The sequence below is a fragment of the Triticum urartu genome, chromosome 7A (assembly GCF_056163025.1).
Source record: "Triticum urartu cultivar PI428250 chromosome 7A, HENAU_Tu73, whole genome shotgun sequence".
Taxonomy (NCBI): Eukaryota; Viridiplantae; Streptophyta; class Magnoliopsida; order Poales; family Poaceae; genus Triticum; species Triticum urartu.
Genome location: NC_141879.1, coordinates 143,517,144 through 143,534,642, shown reverse-complemented (window position 1 = coordinate 143,534,642; position 17,499 = coordinate 143,517,144). Strand labels below are relative to the sequence as shown.

Below are 17,499 nucleotides of genomic sequence, written 5' to 3'. Positions count from 1 at the left end.
GATGTATCTAACACTAAAACGTGTCTTGACGGCAAATCTAAGACAACTAATTGGGGATGGCAGGTGACTCCGTGTTCTGCATAATTGACCAACTTGACTGAACCACGTGGCATTCCATTTCAAAAAGAAGAAGAAGAAAAAACTTGACTTAGTCGCTTAATGTCAGTAGTACTACTGCTAGTGCTGTACGTTTGCTGCTACCCTTTACTCACTAATGCAGACGTGCCGTAGAGCCTAATAAAGGACAACAGAATCAATCAAACCGGCTCTGTTATTCAAATATGATAGTACTCAATGGATCCCAATAAACAAGGAACAAACCTGCAGGATTGAAAGGTTTCTAAAGATCTTATGAATGATCGTTTATACTTAATATTTGCCTTGCCTTTTATCATCAGGACACCATGATCGTTTATGTTAACAATGGAGCATCTAGGTTTAATAGTAGTACTTTCTCCGTCCGGAAATACTTGTCGGAGGAATGGATGTATCTAGATGTATTTTAGTTCTAAATATATTCATTTTTATGCATTTCTATGACAAGTATTTTCGAACGGAGGGAGTACTTATTAGTGTTTACTATACTTCTAATCGGGTTGATGTATGTCCTGCACTGGACAGCACTCCACTGATTCTACTCGCTTTCTTGAGAGCCCTTGTTCGGTGATTTTGTTGATCGGGAGTGCTGGAGTAGTGACCCACTGCAACGACAATGACCCTGTTGGCTTCTTCCATTCATCAATGAGCTAGATATGCATCTTAAATAGCAGTTTTTTTTGCGGAAACCTTAAATAGCAGAATTGGCATTAGGTTCTGTCTCTTCTGCTATAATTTGATTTCATGTCGAGTAATTAGTTCTTCCTTCTGCCCTCTGTCTATTTCACAGTTGAAGGGCAGAACTTAGTGGAGCAGGCATGCATCTGGTGAGCTAAAGTTCACACATTGAATAGATGATGCAGGGCAAGTACTTGGTTTGAGTGAGTTAATGGCATCTTCAATGCCGACTCTTAAACTGTCCGCATACGGGCTATGCGGTCCAGACCTGTTCTACCATCCAACATGGACTTATATCGGTCCGCCGAGCGATCCGGACATACTTTTTCCCGCAAATTGAAAGCAAAGTTGAGGGGGCTTTACGGTGGTACAGACAACAGCCACATAGGACTCTGTCACCCTGGCCCACTAGATCTCCCCTCCCGGTCACATTTTCTTCCAATCCGCGCCTTCTCCCCCTTTACTTTGCATACACACCCTATTCCTCCGACGCTACTGTTGTACCTCTCCAACCGCCGCACAAGCACTGCCGGACCTCCGCAACCAGCACCTACGTGCCCGCTCACCTTTTACAACGGTGTCGTCCACCCAGTACCCGTCTGTAGCCAGGTCTCAAGAAAGTTTTATAAGATCTTGAGATTGAAGTTTGTTTGTAAAGATTGAAATATGTCTATGATTAAGATTTTGTCATGTTCGTCGGGCTTCTCACTTTTGTCTTCGGCCAAGGTCGGGCATCTAGACACTTGACGTTTGGACTTCTGTAAGCCCCGCCTGAAATACGTAAACACACTTGAGCTAGACACTTGATTTAGAAAGGTGAATCATTCGTTGTTCACTGCTAAAAATCCACACATTATTTCCTTTTTGTTTAGCTCAATGTTAAATTATTTTGTCATCAAAACTATACATATGTGTAGTATATACATCCATATTATCGTGTAAAATTTGTTTTAGCGGTTTTTAAAACTTAAAAAATGTATGTTTTGAACTATTTGAAACAAAGTGCTCGCTAGCGCCCGTATTCCACGGCAGTGGCGAATCTAGAAAAAAATGGAGAGCGGGTTGGGCTGCCTGGGTCATACAAATATGTATTGGATTGGGCCTGCAAGTAGCTAGGCTGGGCCTTAAAATTAGTAGTAGAAACAAATTTTACAGTGCTGGAGGGGGGGCTTGAGCCTGTTAACCCCCCCCACCCCCCCCCCCCCCCAGTAGAATCGCCTCTGTTCCACGGTGACTTTTTGATAATTAGCGCTCTTTGTAGACTCCCCGGCACCTTTAGGACACGTGCCATGGCCAATATTTTAGTTTACATAACGAGAGAATTTAGTGCGTATATTTGCATTGAATATTCCACAACATGCTACTCCGTCCGTTCCTAAATACTCCCTCTGTAAACTAATATAAGAGCGTTTAGATCACTATTTTAGTATTCTAAACGCTCTTATATTAGTTTACAGAGGGAGTAATGGTCTTTCTAGACATTTCAAATGGCTACCACATACGGATGTATGTAGACATATTTTAAAGTGTAGATTCACTCATTTTGTTCCGTATGTAGTTATTTGTTGAAATATTTAAAAAGACAAATATTTAAAAACAGAGGGGATAGATTTTTGCCTTGTTTATTACCTTATCTTTGTGGAGAATCATACTGATTGGCATGACTTGTATTTGTATCCTATGTTAACAGCTTTTGACTTGACTCCGACGTCATGTCCAATCCAAGTTTGCATTCGATTTCGCTAAGCATGTCATCACGGACTCTAGAACATCATATTTCCAAACCTGGGGTCCACAGTCAGTGTCCCATCGGTGGAAGGCTCCGTGAAGCTTCAGCATACGGAAGAACACGGCTCCGTGTATTATTTCAGGCAGCTCTCGCGATGCCATTGCCATGAGCTTCTCGTCCTAAAGCCTGCTTCCATTTCAGGCTGCGCGGCGCCCCAGCCTCCGTCGACCAGCATGGACCCCACCGATCAGTCGCCGGAGGAGATGTACTCCGTATGGGCCCTCCCGCCAGAGCCCGTCCGCCGTCGCCTTCTCGGCCTCATGGCCAGCCTCCGTGCCGCGCACGGCGGCGCGGTCTTCGAGCCGCACGCCACCGTCCACGGAGCCATGCGTCTCCGCCGCTCCGCCACCATCGAGGCGTGTTAGACTCTCTATATACTGGGCCTACATGTGTTATAGTTGTAATTGTATTTGTACATGATGATGTATCTCTTATATAATACAAAGGTCACCCCACGTTGGAGGTGTGTCACAAACCCTAAAACCCTTTGTTTTACATGGTATCACGCCTACCGATCTAACCTAAGTCTTCCGCTCCAACCCCGCCGCCAGCCGCCGTCGTCATGTCGCATCCGGCCGTCGACACCGCCGCTGCTCTCGCAGCGTCCCTCGCCGCCGCATCGACTACTGCTGCCGCTGGTGCGGGTCTCCGATCCGTCGCCACGGACCATGCGTTCCTACCGCCGTCGCTCGCGGCTCTCCTGTATGGAGGGGCTGCGCCCTACACGACGGAGGGTTCGCTCGGCCCCCTGTTGACGCGATCTGCAGGCCACCAGTATGTCGGCCCCGTCGCCTACCAGTACGCCGGCTACTCCTCGTCGCCCTCTGCATCTACCCTGCTTCCGGCCGCCTCGTACCCGCTGGTACCTGCGCCGCCGCCCTCGGCCGCCCCGCATCCGATGATGCGCCCGGCCGTGTCTGACCCGACTGCTGTCATCTACACCGCAGCGGGCTCGTCTATCGCCGACGCCCCTCACGTGGCCTACGACGGCTATGGTGGCCTTCCTCTATATGGTGCCCCGTACGGCTCTTCGCCCGCGCCTCGGTCCGGCGCCCCCGTGGCCTCCTCGATGTATGGTCCGCCGGCAGCGTACGGTGCACCATCGTCCCACGGCGTTGCGGCGTATGGCGCTCCACATCAACCCCCGTCCGCGCCGCCGCCCTACATGGATCTTGAAGCTGCTTTGGCTGCGATCTCCTCGCCGCCGTTCCTGTTCTCGCACCTCCTCCCGGTCAAGCTCAAGCCGGATAACTACCTCTACTGGTGTGCGCAAGTGCTACCTTTGCTTCGCAGCCATTACTTGGAGGGCTTCGTCGACGGTACCCTGCCGTGTCCGCCGCCGCATCATCCGATGTTTCGTGCGTGGATTGCTCAGGACCAGGCCATCCTCTCGGCGATACAATCCTCCCTGGGCGAGGGTGTTGCCGGCCTGGTTCTCTTTGCCGCGACATCTCATGAGATGTGGGACATCTTGGAGTCGAGTTTTTCCTTGCAGTCTACTGCGCAGAGCATGTCCATCCGCGCTAAACTTGCTGACACTCGCAAGGACAACGGGTCGGTGACCGTCTTCTACAACAAAATCAAAAAGCTGGCTGACACTCTTGCTTCCATTGGCGAACCTCTTCGTGACACTGAGTTCACATCCTACATCCTTGCGGGCCTGGATAGCGACTACGACTCGTTGGCGGAAGTGATCAATGAACGCAAGGTTCCTATCCGTCCTCAGGATCTCTACAGCCGCCTCCTCTCAACGAAGCAACGGCTCAACGCACGCCGCCCGGACACTCCCGTGGACCTCTCTGTTAACGTTGCGTATCGTTGCAAAGGAGGTGGTCGCGGCCCTTCTGCTTCCTCGGCTGGGGGGGGGGGGCAAATCCGGTGGCAGTACATCCTCGGGTCAGCAGCCGCCCTCGTGTCCTGGCTCCTCTGTGGTCACTATTGATGGTCGTCCACGTGCATGTTGTGCTGCATGTGGAGCGGCCCAGCAGTGCCAACTCTGTGGTCTGCCAGGTCATGTTGCCTCTCGCTGTCATCGTCGCTTCAAGACCGACTTCCTCGGCCTCGGCAACAACGGCAAGGGCAATGATCGCCAAGTTCTTATGGCGCAGCAGGGACATACGCCTTCATATCCTATTGATCCTTCCTGGTACATGGATACTGGAGTAACAGCCCACGTGACGAATGAACTGGGCAAGCTCAACGTTCAGCAACCCTACCATGGCCACGACAAGGTTCACACAGCGGATGGGGCAGGTATGCGCATCTCTCATATTGGTCAGGCATCACTTCTCATGAACACCTCTAGGAATTTGCATCTTAGAAATGTTCTTCGTGTTCCCTCTGTTACTCGTAACTTGCTCTCTGTTCCTAGACTTACTCAGGATAATAATGTCTTTTGTGAGTTTCACCCGTTTCATCTTTTTGTTAAGGACCGAGCTACGAGGGACATACTTCTTAGAGGTCGTTTTCGCCGAGGCTTGTATGCTCTGGATGCGCCCACCACCGTGCCTGCTGCCGCTGCTGATCTTCAGGTCTTCAGTGGGGTTCGCGTGTCTCCTGCATTGTGGCATTCACGTCTTGGTCACCCTGTGTTACCCATTGTTCGCCATGTTCTCCACCGTCATGAGCTACCATCAGAGTCTAGAAATAATGATGCTGCTATCTGTGATGCCTGTCAGCAAGGCAAGAGTCATCAGTTACTTTTTTCTGTTTCCAACCACATAGTCAAAACTCCTCTTGAGCTTGTGTTTTCAGATGTATGGGGCCCTGCCCAGCTGTCTGTTAGTGGTCATGAATATTATGTCAGTTTCATTGATGCTTATAGTCGGTTTACTTGATTATATCTTCTTAAACGCAAGTCTGATGTTTTTGGTGTATTTCTTAAGTTTCAAGCACATGTTGAGCGTCTTCTCAATCGTAAAATCATTTATGTGCAGTCGGATTGGGGGGGTGAGTACCGCAATCTTAGCACTTCCTTTGAAAAACTTGGAATTGCTCATCGTGTGTCCTGCCCACACATACATCAGCAGAATGGTTCGACTGAACGTAAGCATCGTCATATTGTTGAAACTGGACTAATCTTGCTAGCACATGCATCTGTTCCGTTTCGTTTTTGGAGTGATGCCTTCACCACAGCCTGTTTTCTTATAAATAGGCTCCCTTCACGGCTCCTTCATATGAAAACTCCACTTGAACTCTTGCTTGGTCAAACTCCTGATTACATGTTCCTTAAGGTGTTTGGGTGTGCATGCTGGCCACACCTCCGTCCTTATAACAATCGCAAGCTTGAGTTTAGATCCAAACGATGTGTCTTCCTTGGGTATAGTTCTGTTCACAAAGGGTATAAATGTCTTCATGTTCCATCTAATCGTGTGTATATTTCCCGCGATGTTGTCTTTGATGAACATGTTTTTCCCTTTTCTGCTCTACTCGCATCTGTTGCCGCCTCCACACCGCCTGTGCACCCCTCCAGTACCTTGCCTGGTCAATTTTTAGATGCTGCACATTCGCCCCTTTTGTTGTCTAACCATGGCGCAGGTATTGGAAGAGGCGCACGCTTGCAGCTTCTAGACGAGGAAGAACCACCGGCTCCCTCCTCCACAACCCCGCACGACGACCAGCCGGCCACCTGCATGCCCCATGCAGCTTTCCCGCCATCTGGCCATGCCCCGGCTTAGCGGACTGCCTCGCCTGGGCCCGGGACTCCTCCGCCGGCTGCATCCACGCCGGCCTCACCTGGGCCGGCCTCAGCTGAGCCGGCCTCCCCTGTTCGGCCCGCTACGCCGCACTCGCCTGGGCCGGCCTCGCCTGTCGGGTCTCCTACGCTGAGCTCACCTGCGCCGTTCGTGTCGCCTGGGCCAGCTTTGTCCTCCGATGGACTATCGTCCCCTGTTCTGTCGCCATCGGCCACGTCTTCACCGGCTTCCTCGCTGTTGGACTCTTCTGAGGCGGTGGTTTCCTTACTGCTGTCACTGACTCCTTCACCACCACCTACCCCTGCTCATGTATTGCGTCCTCATACACGCAGCAAGAGTGGCGTGGTTCAACCGAAGAAGCGCACGGACGGGACTGTTGCCTGGCTCGCGACTTGCATGGCGCAAGCACAGGCGGATCCTACTGCTGAACCAAGGCATTTTCAGGCAGCTATGAGCATTCCTCACTGGCGTCTTGCGATGGAACAAGAATACCAAGCTCTTCTTCAGAATGGCACGTGGTGTTTAGTTCCTCCCAGGGCAGGTGTCAATGTTATTGATTCTAAGTAGGTGTTTAAGGTTAAGCGACATGCCGATGGTTCTATTGAGCGATACAAGGCTCGGGTGGTTGCTAAAGGATTCAAACAACGTCAGGGTCTTGATTATGAGGATACCTTTAGTCCGGTGGTTAAACCCACTACCATTCGACTTTTGCTCTCACTGGCTGTTACTCGTGGATGGTCTCTTCGTCAACTTGATGTTCAGAATGCCTTTCTTGATGGGGTATTAGAGGAGGAGGTATATATGCGTCAGCCTCCTGGTTTTGTTGATCCCGCTCGACCGCAGCATCTGTGTCGCCTTGTTAAGGCGCTCTATGGCCTGAAGCAGGCTCCGCGTGCTTGGCATGCACGTCTTGGCACCACTCTTCGGGCTCATAGTTTTGTTCCCTCTACGACTGACACCTCACTATTTCTTCTTCAGCGTCCTACAGTTACTATGTACCTGCTAGTTTACGTTGATGACATCATTCTTGTCAGCTCTTCAGTATTTGCTGCGGATCACCTGGTGTCTTCCTTGCGGGCTGATTTTGCGGTTAAGGATCTTGGAAAACTGCACTATTTTCTCGGTCTGGAGGTCTTGTACTCTGGTTCTGGTTTGACGCTGACCCAGCAGAAGTATTCTTGATGTTCTTCGACGTGCTGGTATGCTCAAGTGCAAGCTTGCTACTACACCTATGTCCTCTACTGACAAACTGTCTGCCCTCGATGGTTCTCTTCTTTGTGCTGATGAGGCCACTGAGTATCGGAGTATTGTCGGTGGTCTGCAATACCTGACTATTACTCGTCCGGATATCTCTTATGCTGTCAACCGTGTCTGTCAGTTTCTGCATGCACCTCGAGATTCTCATTGGACTGCTGTTAAGCGTATATTACGCTACATTCGGTTGACACCTTCATATGGTCTGCATTTGCAACCGGCGACCTCTGGAGCTCTTTCCGCGTTCTCTGATGCAGACTGGGCTGGGAATCCAGATGACAGGCGATCAACGGGGGGCTATGCAGTGTTCTTTGGTGCTAACTTGATCGCCTGGAGTGCTCGTACACAAGCAACAGTGTCTCGCAGTAGCACTGAGGCTGAGTACAAAGCAGTTGCAAATGCTACGGCTGAGCTGATTTGGATACAGTCCTTGCTTCGAGAGTTGAGGATCTCTCAGGAGCAACCTCCTGTTCTTTGGTGTGATAATATCGGTGCTACGTATCTGTCTTCGAATTCTGTATTCCATGCCCGAACAAAACACATCGAAGTTGACTATCACTTTGTCAGAGAACGTGTTGCCCAGAAGCTGCTTCTCATCAAGTTCATCTCTTCAAAGGATCAACTTGCTGATATCTTCACCAAGCCACTGCCGCTTCCTCAGTTTGAAAGGTGTAGGCGTAATCTCAACCTAGTAAATTCTTCTGAGCTCGGTTGAGATTGAGGGAGGGTGTTAGACTCTGTATATACTGAACCTACATGTGTTATAGTTGTAATTGTATTTGTACATGATGATGTACCCCCTATATAATATAAAGGCCACCCCACGTTGGAGGTGTGCCACAAACTCTAAAACCCTTTGTTTTACAAGGCGCTACGAGCCGCGGTGGCCGGTCTCCGCCCATTCACCGCCCGCGTCGCCTCCATCGGCCGCTACGGCGTCAACCTCCTGCTCGAACCAACCCGTGAGGTCGGCCTCCGGTATCCCTAGCTCACCCCTATCTGCGCCGGTTTGCTTTGCTCCCATCAAATTATCTTGATTTTGCTTGCAGATGATGGCCACCAGCGACCACTGCCGCGCCCACTTCGATTACCAGAGACCAGCTCGTGAGTCTTCTGCCTGAACTAACTCCGTCTCCGTAAAATTACAAGCTGATGACAGCTGATTAAATATACTCGCAGCGTACGTGCCGCATCTGAGCCTCTTGTATGGGGATCACCTGACGGAGGAGGAGAAGGCAGCGGCGAGGAAGAAGGCAGGGGAGATGGACAAGGGAATATTTGGGCTGCAGTTCGAGATATCTGAGCTCGCGCTTTACAAAACGGATCCGAAGGACAAGAGCTTGGAGTCGTGGGAACTGGTTGAGTTGTGCCACCTTCAGAAGAAGTGATCTCAGTTTGCTCCCAATGCATGCTGATGCTGCATGCTGCATGCTGCATGCTGCCATGTATCTATATTTGCGACTTATGTTGTGTACGTGTAGTAATAACCTCATGTATAATATGTCTCCCAGAGACCAGAGCCCGGCTTGGAATAAGGAAATAATGTAATATAAGGGGTTGCAACTGTTTTGTCTTCTTAAATGTGCAAAGAAAATTGAACTCGCAAAACATGTTATGATTCTGGTCGATCCTACAGATTTATGTAGGAGTACAGTTTAATTACCTAATGTTTTGTTTTGCCAAAAAATAGAGCTGCTAGTCGGCTCGTAGGACGATGGGGAGCCAGCAAACGCGCACCATCATCCTCTTTTTTTATGGTAATACGTGTCTTATTTATATAATAAGGATCATAGTACAAGTCACGTACGCACTGACCTGTCAAATACGCACCCCTCCCGACGCGATAGCTAACTACACCGCGCCAATTAAAGGATAGCCAGGGCCATCGACATATTCTCTGGATTGTTAGATATATGTTTTATTTATGTCAGCTTTCTATTATTTATTTTTAAATGCTTAGGCATTCAAAACTGTCTACAAATTTTAAAAATATTCAAAAAATGAAAACATGTTCTTGAATTTTAAACATGTTTTCTAAATTAAAATATATTTGTGATTTCATAAAATGTGAATGAACTTAAACATGTTCTTACATTTAAAAAAATCTTCAATTTTAAAATGGAAAAGGGGGAACCATAAAATGAAAGCAGGTAAATAAAAATCCGGAAGAAACCCGTTAAAACCAGCAAAGAAAATACAGAAAGAACCTTCTTTGACCGGCCCCAGTAACCATATAGTGCACTGAGGCATGCATTTGGTCGACAATTGTTCACATATGCGCGGAATCGGGAATCCTTGTCTGCGTGCACTGCGTTAGCTTTTTTTAGAAGATCGCACTGCGTTAGCTAGTGAGCAAACGCACACCCCTCAACACTACATGGGCCAGCCCAATTGGTCATTTTTTTGCCATGTGTTTATCTTGTTTTGGGATTTTCTCAAAAGAAAAATCTGGTTTTGTGAAGGTTCTCCCTGAACCTGTTTTGTTTTACTTATGGGTGTAGGTATCCCTGAACCTGTGTGTGTGTGTGTGTGTGTGTGTGTGTGTGTGCACGCGCGCGTGTGTGTGGGTGCCAATATATTTTTAAATGTCAGATTTTAAAAAAAATCTGAGAAAAATATTCAGGTTAATGAACGTTTAAAATTTTGAGAATAATTTTAAAATTTGCAAACAACTTTTTGAAATCAAAAATAGTTTTTCAATACATGAACACATTTGAATTTCAGCATCATATATTAAATTCAAAAAATTGAATTTTTTTAACATCAGTACAGACGCAAGCACTCATACATACACGCATACACTCACCCCTATGACGCACACACGCACACCCTAAGCGCATCGCTGGAAATCCTAAAATAAATCCAGGAATAATGCGAGCACCAGGATTTGAACCCTAGTGGGCTGGGGATATCACTGCCCCTCTAACCATCCAACCACAGGTTGGTTCACTCTTGAATATATTCTTAAATTCAAGATTCTATATTTAGAAGGTATTTAATAAAAAATCAGCCCATATAAAATAAAATGACCGAAAAACCATTTTAAGAAAAAAAAAATCATGAAGCGGGCGCACACTGGGCTGGCCCGTTTACCATTCCTCGCGTGGAGGGGTTCCGAAGCGAGTGTGGCTGAGGTGCGCGTTTGCTCGCGCTCACTCGCCCTACGCAGAGATTAGATGCATTTGCATGGATTACAAACAAGCCAATGCTTTGGAGGCGCGGCAACTTTTCTTAATGGCCCTTGTTTCTTCATATTTTGACGCCCGTGTGCGTCTTCAACTAGGGGTTATTTCACCGATGCCAAGAAAAATATGGCAGCCCACTATGCCCGTAAACTGCTTTTATTTATTTTTCGGTTCTTTGTCTCAAAAATAATTTATTTTTCGGTTTTTTAGTTGGGTTTCCACGAATAAAACTGGATGTTCTTTTTTAAGAGCTAGATATTTTTAAAAATATTAAAAATTAGAAATGTATTTTACACAATTTTTCAGTTTTTATTTTATATAAATTTCATTGCATATTGAAAAAAGTTCACCATAGGTTAAAAAATATTAAGTGTGTTTAAAATAACGTTCATCATGTAATTATAAAAATTCATAGTATATTTCAAAAATGTTTAAAGTAAGATCAAAAAATTGTTCAAAGTATATTATAAAAATTATTTTCTATTTGAAAAATGTTCACCACATACTTAAAAAGTACAATTTGTACTGAAAATATATTCATCATAATTTGGAAAAAGTTCACCGTATATTGCAAAACCAATAAAAATATGGAAAATAAAAAAACATAAGAAATCCCAAGATCTGAAATAGAAAAGGGAAATGAAAAAGAAGGAATAGGAAAAAAATCAGGAAAAAACGCACCAGAACAGCTGTTACGTGTGCCAACCGGTTTGAACATCTATACGACGCACGTGATTCTCAAAAAATCTATACGACGCACGCGGGCTTCATATAGGATTGTCGGAGGTCCGTTTTCTTCCTGAAAGGACACGAACTGAACTTATTTCTTAGGAAGAATGACCTTCTTTTTTAGAGGGACGCAAAATGAACTTAAGAGAACAGAGTTTGCGCATGATCTGGACCGTCCGTCGATGGTAATATGAGGACCGCGTTCGTTGAGCTTTGGCATTTCACCAACGCATGATCACCTCACCGAAGTAATGGTCATAGTGATGGCTCCATTTGCATATTCGTACATGCTCGAGCGCCTCACAAAAAACAAGAGCTAAAAGAAGAAGAGTAAGACGACATCGACATGGATAACTAGAATTCACCGCAAATACGATGAAATTCAGCCCAAAGAACGAAAAAGCGGGTATATGTGCTATATAAAAGAAAAAAAACAGAAAAATAACAAGCAACATGCCGTCACTAAGCGTGTGGTCCATGTATATGCATCCAGTATTTTAAGCAACAAAATAATAACCAATGAAACAATAGTATTAAGTTGACTGATGACCGGAGGCCGGATGCAACACTTGTTTTTCTTGCACCATCATAAGCCCCCCCCCCCCCCCCCCCCCGATAGCTTGACTCGTTGACCCGTCCATGTCTCAGCCAGCTAGGTTACCGCTTGTGACACCGGCCCGGACCGGACGTGTAATACTTGACCCTGAAATGAATTTTTGTACATCAACGCCAACAAAAAGTTCATGCATGTTACGTCAAGATCGAACTGGATAGAGAAAACTCGATAACCGGGATGACAACATTTGTCCCTCAGTGGCACTCAATATCCTCTGGAAAATCTGGGACTCCAGAAACTCATTGGGCTTTAAGGGCACTGTCACACCACTCATGTAACCTTACAAAAAGTTGTTCATGACTTTAGTCTTTGGACTGCTAGATTTAGTGGTACTCTTTAGGAAGTCGGCAATTAAAAAATTCCATCCTATATTTGAAAACTGTTCAAAGTAATATAAAAACAATGTTCATTGTATATTATAAAAAATCCATTTTCTATTTGACAAAGGTTCACCATATACTTAAAAAGTACAATTTGTACTGAACAAATATTCATCATAAATTCGGGAAAAAAAGTTCACTGTATATTGCAAAACCAATAAAAAAGGTTCAAAATAAAAAAAAACAGAAGAAAGACCAAGATATGAAATAGAAAAGGAATGGGAAAATAAGAAAAAGGAAAAGGGAAATGTCAATAAAAAATGCACCAGAACAGCCGTGACATGGGCCAGCCCGTTTAAAGGAGTCTTCGCTATACGGCGCACGCGGGTGTCATATAGGCTTGGCGGAGGTGCGCGTTTGGTCGCCCTCGCTGGCCTTACAACGCAGGATCATTTCACCTTAGTAATGGTCATAGTAATGGTTCCATTTGCATATTCGTCCATGCTCGAGCGCCTCACCAAAAACAAGATCCAAAAGAAGAAGAGTAAGACGACATCGACATGGATTATCAGAATTCACCGCAAATATTATGAAATTCGGCCCATCAAGAACGAAAAAACAGGTATATGTGTTATATAAAAGAAAAAAACGAAAAAATAACATGACCTATTACAGCGTGGAGACACATGCACGCCCCACGCGAACAGCAAGAGATGCCGTCAGTAAGCGTGTGGTCCATCTATATGTATCCAGTATTTTATGCAACGAAATAATAACCAATGAAACAATAGTATTAAGTTGACTGACGACCGGAGGCCGGATGCAACACTTGGTTTTCTGCCACCATCCTGAGCAACCCCGATAGCTTGACTCGTTGACCCGTCTACGTCTCGGCCAGCTGGGTCACCGCTTGTGACGCCGGCCCGGACCGGACGTGTACGACTTGACCTGACCTGAAATGAATTTGTATATAAGTTACCAACGCCAGGAAAAAGTTTATGCATGGTCCGTCAAGATCGAAGCGGACCGAGAAAACTCGAGGAAAACCAGAAGGGAAAATGAACTGAAATTGCCCGAGCACCAAACCAACCAAAAAGAGTGATGGGTAAAATAACGGCTTGAGGACAACGGCGTCTATGTAGGTACGCACGCCCGTACCTGCAGAATAATTGACGGATACACTCCAGTTGAGGAGAGGTGGTGGTTGATGGTTAGTACTACGTGCCACGACGGCCCGGCGGCGCGGCGGCGCCCCTGCCGGGACGGGGGCGGCCGGCACGGCGGCGGCGGCGGCGCAGCAGCCACGAGAGGAGGCTTTTGAGCACCCGCTTCAGCACCAGGCCCCTCTGGGGGACGTAGCGTCCCGGTGTAACTCTAGGGGAGTCGGTGGCTCGTGGGGCTGGGCGCGTGAACGGTGCCATATGGGAGTATCGGAGTGCAGGACGGTGGAGAGAGCAAGGGCAGAGGAGGGCGAGAGGCTGGCCGAATGGTGAGGTCTGAGGTGCTCGATAGCCGTGAGCCCAGGGCCATGTATATATAGGGGATTGAGTCGTTGGGACGTCCGATGCAGAAAGCGAACCTGCAAATGGGAGGGATGGTTTGCGCCCGTGCCAATCTGGGCGAAGCACGTCCGCACGCTCGATTTGGTTGCTACGTAAACATGCACGTTCATAACAAGAAGAAGAAATATTCGATATGCATCGGAGTACAAGTTGTTAGGTCGATCTCTCCACCGAGTGGGCCCAACGGTCCATCGGGCCCTGATCTATTCGCGCCCTGATTGGGGGCGCCCAACCCTCTTATGGTTGGTGGGTCCCTGTGACCTGCGATATATAGAGAGGTGGGGGCCGGGGCACACGGTACGAGGTTCACCGAGCCGCCAGTCTCCCCACCGATATCCCCTTCCGATCTAGGGCAATCGCAGTGCTCACGGGAAGCACCACTGCCACCTCTCCATCTCGATCTTTCTGCTACCACCGGCCTCTACTTCACCATGGCCGGGTCTGGATCGAGCTCATCCGCACCCAAGGAAGGTAGGTGACCGGAAAGATCAAAACCTACATCGATCCAGTGGGTCTAACAATGGTATCAGGCCATCTTGGCAAGATGATTTTCGGTCAAAAAAAGATAAAACAGAAAAAGAAAAAGTTCCTCTCCCCAAAGAACCCTAGCAGGGCAAAGAAATCTCAAAGAATGAATCCTCAACGGACAAAGTAGCGCCGCCGCTATGGCCGCGCCGTTCCTCTCGATCCCCACACGCATCGGCAAGCCGAGGTGCGGGGAAGAAGAACACAGCCTCTCCAAGGAGGCAAAAGGGCACCACCACCGCACCGCTTGACGGCGGCGCGCTCTCCATCGGGAGCTCGCGCACACCGGCAAGGGGGACAGAGGGGGCACCGCTGCTTCACGCCGTCTTCGTCCTCGGTGACACAGAGAGGAGGCGGTGGTGGATGGGGGAAAGAATGAAGAAAGGGATTGAGAAAGGGAAGGAGATGGAGGCGCACGCGGCGCGGTGGCTTCCGCCGCCGTCGCCGGCGGCCGGACCGGGCGGCCGGGGCGCAGCCCCGAGCTCTGCGTCGTGAGAGAAACGGAATGAGGCTAGGGTTCGGGCGGTCAAGCCGGCTGGGCGTTTTTGATCCAACGAAATCAACGGCTGGCCGTCGGATTGCGATGGACGGTCGAGATCCAAACCCTAGCGCCATAGTGGGCCGCTGGGCCGAAAGAAAAGAAGGCCGTCGGCGGCGGGGGCAGCCACGTGCGCTGGGCCGAGCCCAGCAGCTGCGGGCGCCGCCGCGCGGCTGGGCTGCGCTGAGCCAAGGGCGGCTGGGCTGCGCTAGGCCGAGGCCAGCTGCACGTTTTACGTTTTAATAGTTTTTGTCCAGTTTTTTGGCAGATTTTAGATAGTCCTTTCTGTGCATTATTTTTCCAACGAAAAATTATGTTCAGAAAATAGGAAAGAAAAAGTTGCAAAGTTTCTGAGAAAAAAAAATAGAGAAGTCTTTGAAAATAAAATTGAAATTTTCAGAAAAGAATTAAAAGTTCATGAATTTATTTTCATGTTTTCCGCTGCGTAAATATTTAATAGTGTGCTTTTATAAAGAGATAAAGTTTAGAGAGAATTATTTTTTATAGAGCACATTAAAGTGATTATTCGAATTAATATGATTATGTTATTTTTATAACCAACGTTGTTAATAACATGACCATATTTTATTATTGAAATTAAAGGTGCATTTATTTCTAATATTTTGCCCAACGGTAATATAGATTTAATTGCATAGACAATTATATGTTTAATTTGACCAACGTTAGATTAATGCATATGATTGTTATATTGATGTCACTTAAATTGTGATTTCAGGAGGCTTTTACTTGATGAGTTGCCTAAAAGAAGTTCCGACACTCAGAGGTGACAACCACACTGAGTGGAGGAAGAAAGTTGAACTGGCATTTGTTTGTGCTGATCTGGACTGGGTTCTGGAAGAACCACAGCCGGTCAGACCTACAGAGCCAGTAAGAGAGACTACTGAGGATGATGCTGCATGGGCTAAAAGGAAAGGGGATTATGCTCCTTTGGAGATGTCCTACATCATAGCCAACCAAAAGTGGGTCAATGCAAATAAAAAATGCATGGCCTTTATAAAGAATACAATTGAGAGCACCATTGTGGGCTCCATTGCAGAGTGTGCTTCAGCTGCGGAGTTGCTGACAAAGATAAAGAGCCAGTTCACTGGCTCTTCAAAGATATATGCCACCCAGGTGTTAAAACAACTTGTGACGGAACAATACACAGGTGGTGGAATAAGAGAGCACATCTTGAGGATGAGCAATATGGCAACAAAGTTAAAGCCTATGGATGAGGATCTGGAGATCAAACCAAAGCTCCTGGTCCACCTTGTCATGGCTTCACTGCCAAAGGAATTTGAAACTTTTGTTGTGAATTATAATATGTCACCTGGAACATGGGACATAGAAAAGACAATTGCTATGTGTGTCCAAGAAGAGGACAGACTAAAAGCTTCACATGGTGGAACTCTCAACTATGTGAAGGATCATAAGAAAAAGAACTACAATCAAAACAACAAAAGTTCTCCTTCAAAGCCACAAGGAAAAGCTCCCTATCAGCATCAGCGTCAGCAACAGTCTTTCCCAGTGGACAAAGACACTTGTCTCCACTGTAAGCAGACTGGGCATTACAAGAAAGACTGCCCTGTTTGGCTGAAGTCCTTAATGGCAAAGCAAGGTAACAACATTGTTTCCTTAGTAAATGAATCCTTGTACACACAGTTTTCGAAATCTACTTGGTGGATTGACTCAGGAGCAACTGTTCATGTTGCAAATTGTTTACAGGGATTCCATTCGACCCGGACTACGCTAAGAAGAGAAGGAGGCATTGAAGTAGCCAATGGAATAAAAGCAGAAGTTGAAGCTGTCGGCGACATCTCCTTGGAGTTAGCTGATGGATTCAAGCTTCTACTTAGAGATGTTCTTTATGTTCCTTCATGTAATAGAAACTTAATTAGCGTTTCATGTTTGGACAAAGAAAATTATGAGTGTTATTTTGGACATGGCAAGTGTGCCATCTGGTATACTAATGCTTATGTTGGTAATGCTTTACTACATGATGAGCTTTATCTGTTATCACTTCGTAAAAAAGTGCATTCTGTATGCAATGTGAATGAACATGTTTCCGCGTCGAATAAAGAACAAAAGAAAAGAAAGAGAACATTCGACTCATCAAAATTATGGCACTGTCGCTTGGGCCATATTTCAAAGGGGAGAATAGAAAGATTAGTCAAAAGTGAAATTCTTCCACAGTTAGGATTCTCAGACTTAGAACAATGTGTAGATTGCATTAAAGGAAAGTATATAAAACAAATCAAAAAAGGTGCAATCCATAGCTCAAGCACACTAGAAATAATCCACACCGACATTTGTGGACCATTTCCGGTGAAAAGTGTGGATGGATATGACTCGTTCATAACATTCACAGATGATTACTCTCGCTATGGTTATATTTATCCAATCAAAGAAAGATCTGAAGCGTTGGATAAATTTAAAATATTCAAAGCTGAAGTTGAAAATCAGCATGATAAAAGAATAAAGATAATAAGGTCCGACCGTAGGGGAGAGTACT

The 17,499-nt window shown here is 46.7% G+C and overlaps 2 protein-coding genes and 1 long non-coding RNA gene across 4 annotated transcripts; 2 read left to right on the top strand and 1 right to left on the bottom strand.

The window, feature by feature from the left end:
• The first annotated feature begins 2,629 nt into the window (after positions 1 to 2,629).
• Positions 2,630 to 8,900, top strand: LOC125525552 (cyclic phosphodiesterase-like). 2 transcript variants are annotated; one of them, XM_087535764.1, is made up of 5 exons: positions 2,630 to 2,921; positions 8,229 to 8,239; positions 8,391 to 8,479; positions 8,562 to 8,616; positions 8,692 to 8,900. In XM_087535764.1, the coding sequence occupies exons 1-5, from the start codon at positions 2,737 to 2,739 to the stop codon at positions 8,898 to 8,900; spliced, it is 549 nt and encodes a 182-aa protein (XP_087391890.1). In that variant the 5' UTR covers positions 2,630 to 2,736. The 2 variants fall into 2 exon arrangements, with proteins under 2 accessions (XP_087391890.1, XP_048546519.2); XM_048690562.2 differs by lacking the exon at positions 8,229 to 8,239 and having other exon boundaries at positions 2,630 to 2,919; positions 8,381 to 8,479.
• Positions 8,901 to 12,923: 4,023 nt separating this feature from the next.
• Positions 12,924 to 14,062, bottom strand: LOC125522305 (uncharacterized). Its single transcript, XR_007289718.2, has 2 exons — positions 13,521 to 14,062; positions 12,924 to 13,315 (listed from the first exon to the last, which is right to left on the bottom strand). It is a non-coding gene; the product is annotated as an uncharacterized LOC125522305 (long non-coding RNA).
• A 1,513-nt stretch (positions 14,063 to 15,575) lies between these two features.
• LOC147958630 (uncharacterized) lies at positions 15,576 to 16,838 on the top strand. Its single transcript, XM_087535236.1, has 2 exons — positions 15,576 to 16,605; positions 16,713 to 16,838. Exons 1-2 carry the CDS (start codon positions 15,738 to 15,740, stop codon positions 16,757 to 16,759), a joined length of 915 nt encoding a protein of 304 aa, XP_087391362.1. The 5' UTR covers positions 15,576 to 15,737; the 3' UTR covers positions 16,760 to 16,838.
• Positions 16,839 to 17,499: the final 661 nt, after the last annotated feature.

What these genes read in the sequence shown, in the direction of transcription:
- LOC125525552 (XM_087535764.1), top strand. Translation starts at nt 2,737, where the DNA reads ATGGACCCCACCGATCAGTCGCCGGAGGAGATGTACTCCGTATGGGCC. An exon ending in TGCTCGAACCAACCCGTGAG is followed by an intron (nt 8,480 to 8,561) that starts GTCGGCCTCCGG and finishes TTTTGCTTGCAG; the next exon opens with ATGATGGCCACCAGCGACCA. An exon ending in CGATTACCAGAGACCAGCTC is followed by an intron (nt 8,617 to 8,691) that starts GTGAGTCTTCTG and finishes ATATACTCGCAG; the next exon opens with CGTACGTGCCGCATCTGAGC.
- LOC147958630 (XM_087535236.1), top strand. Translation starts at nt 15,738, where the DNA reads ATGAGTTGCCTAAAAGAAGTTCCGACACTCAGAGGTGACAACCACACT. An exon ending in GTCCTTAATGGCAAAGCAAG is followed by an intron (nt 16,606 to 16,712) that starts GTAACAACATTG and finishes AATTGTTTACAG; the next exon opens with GGATTCCATTCGACCCGGAC.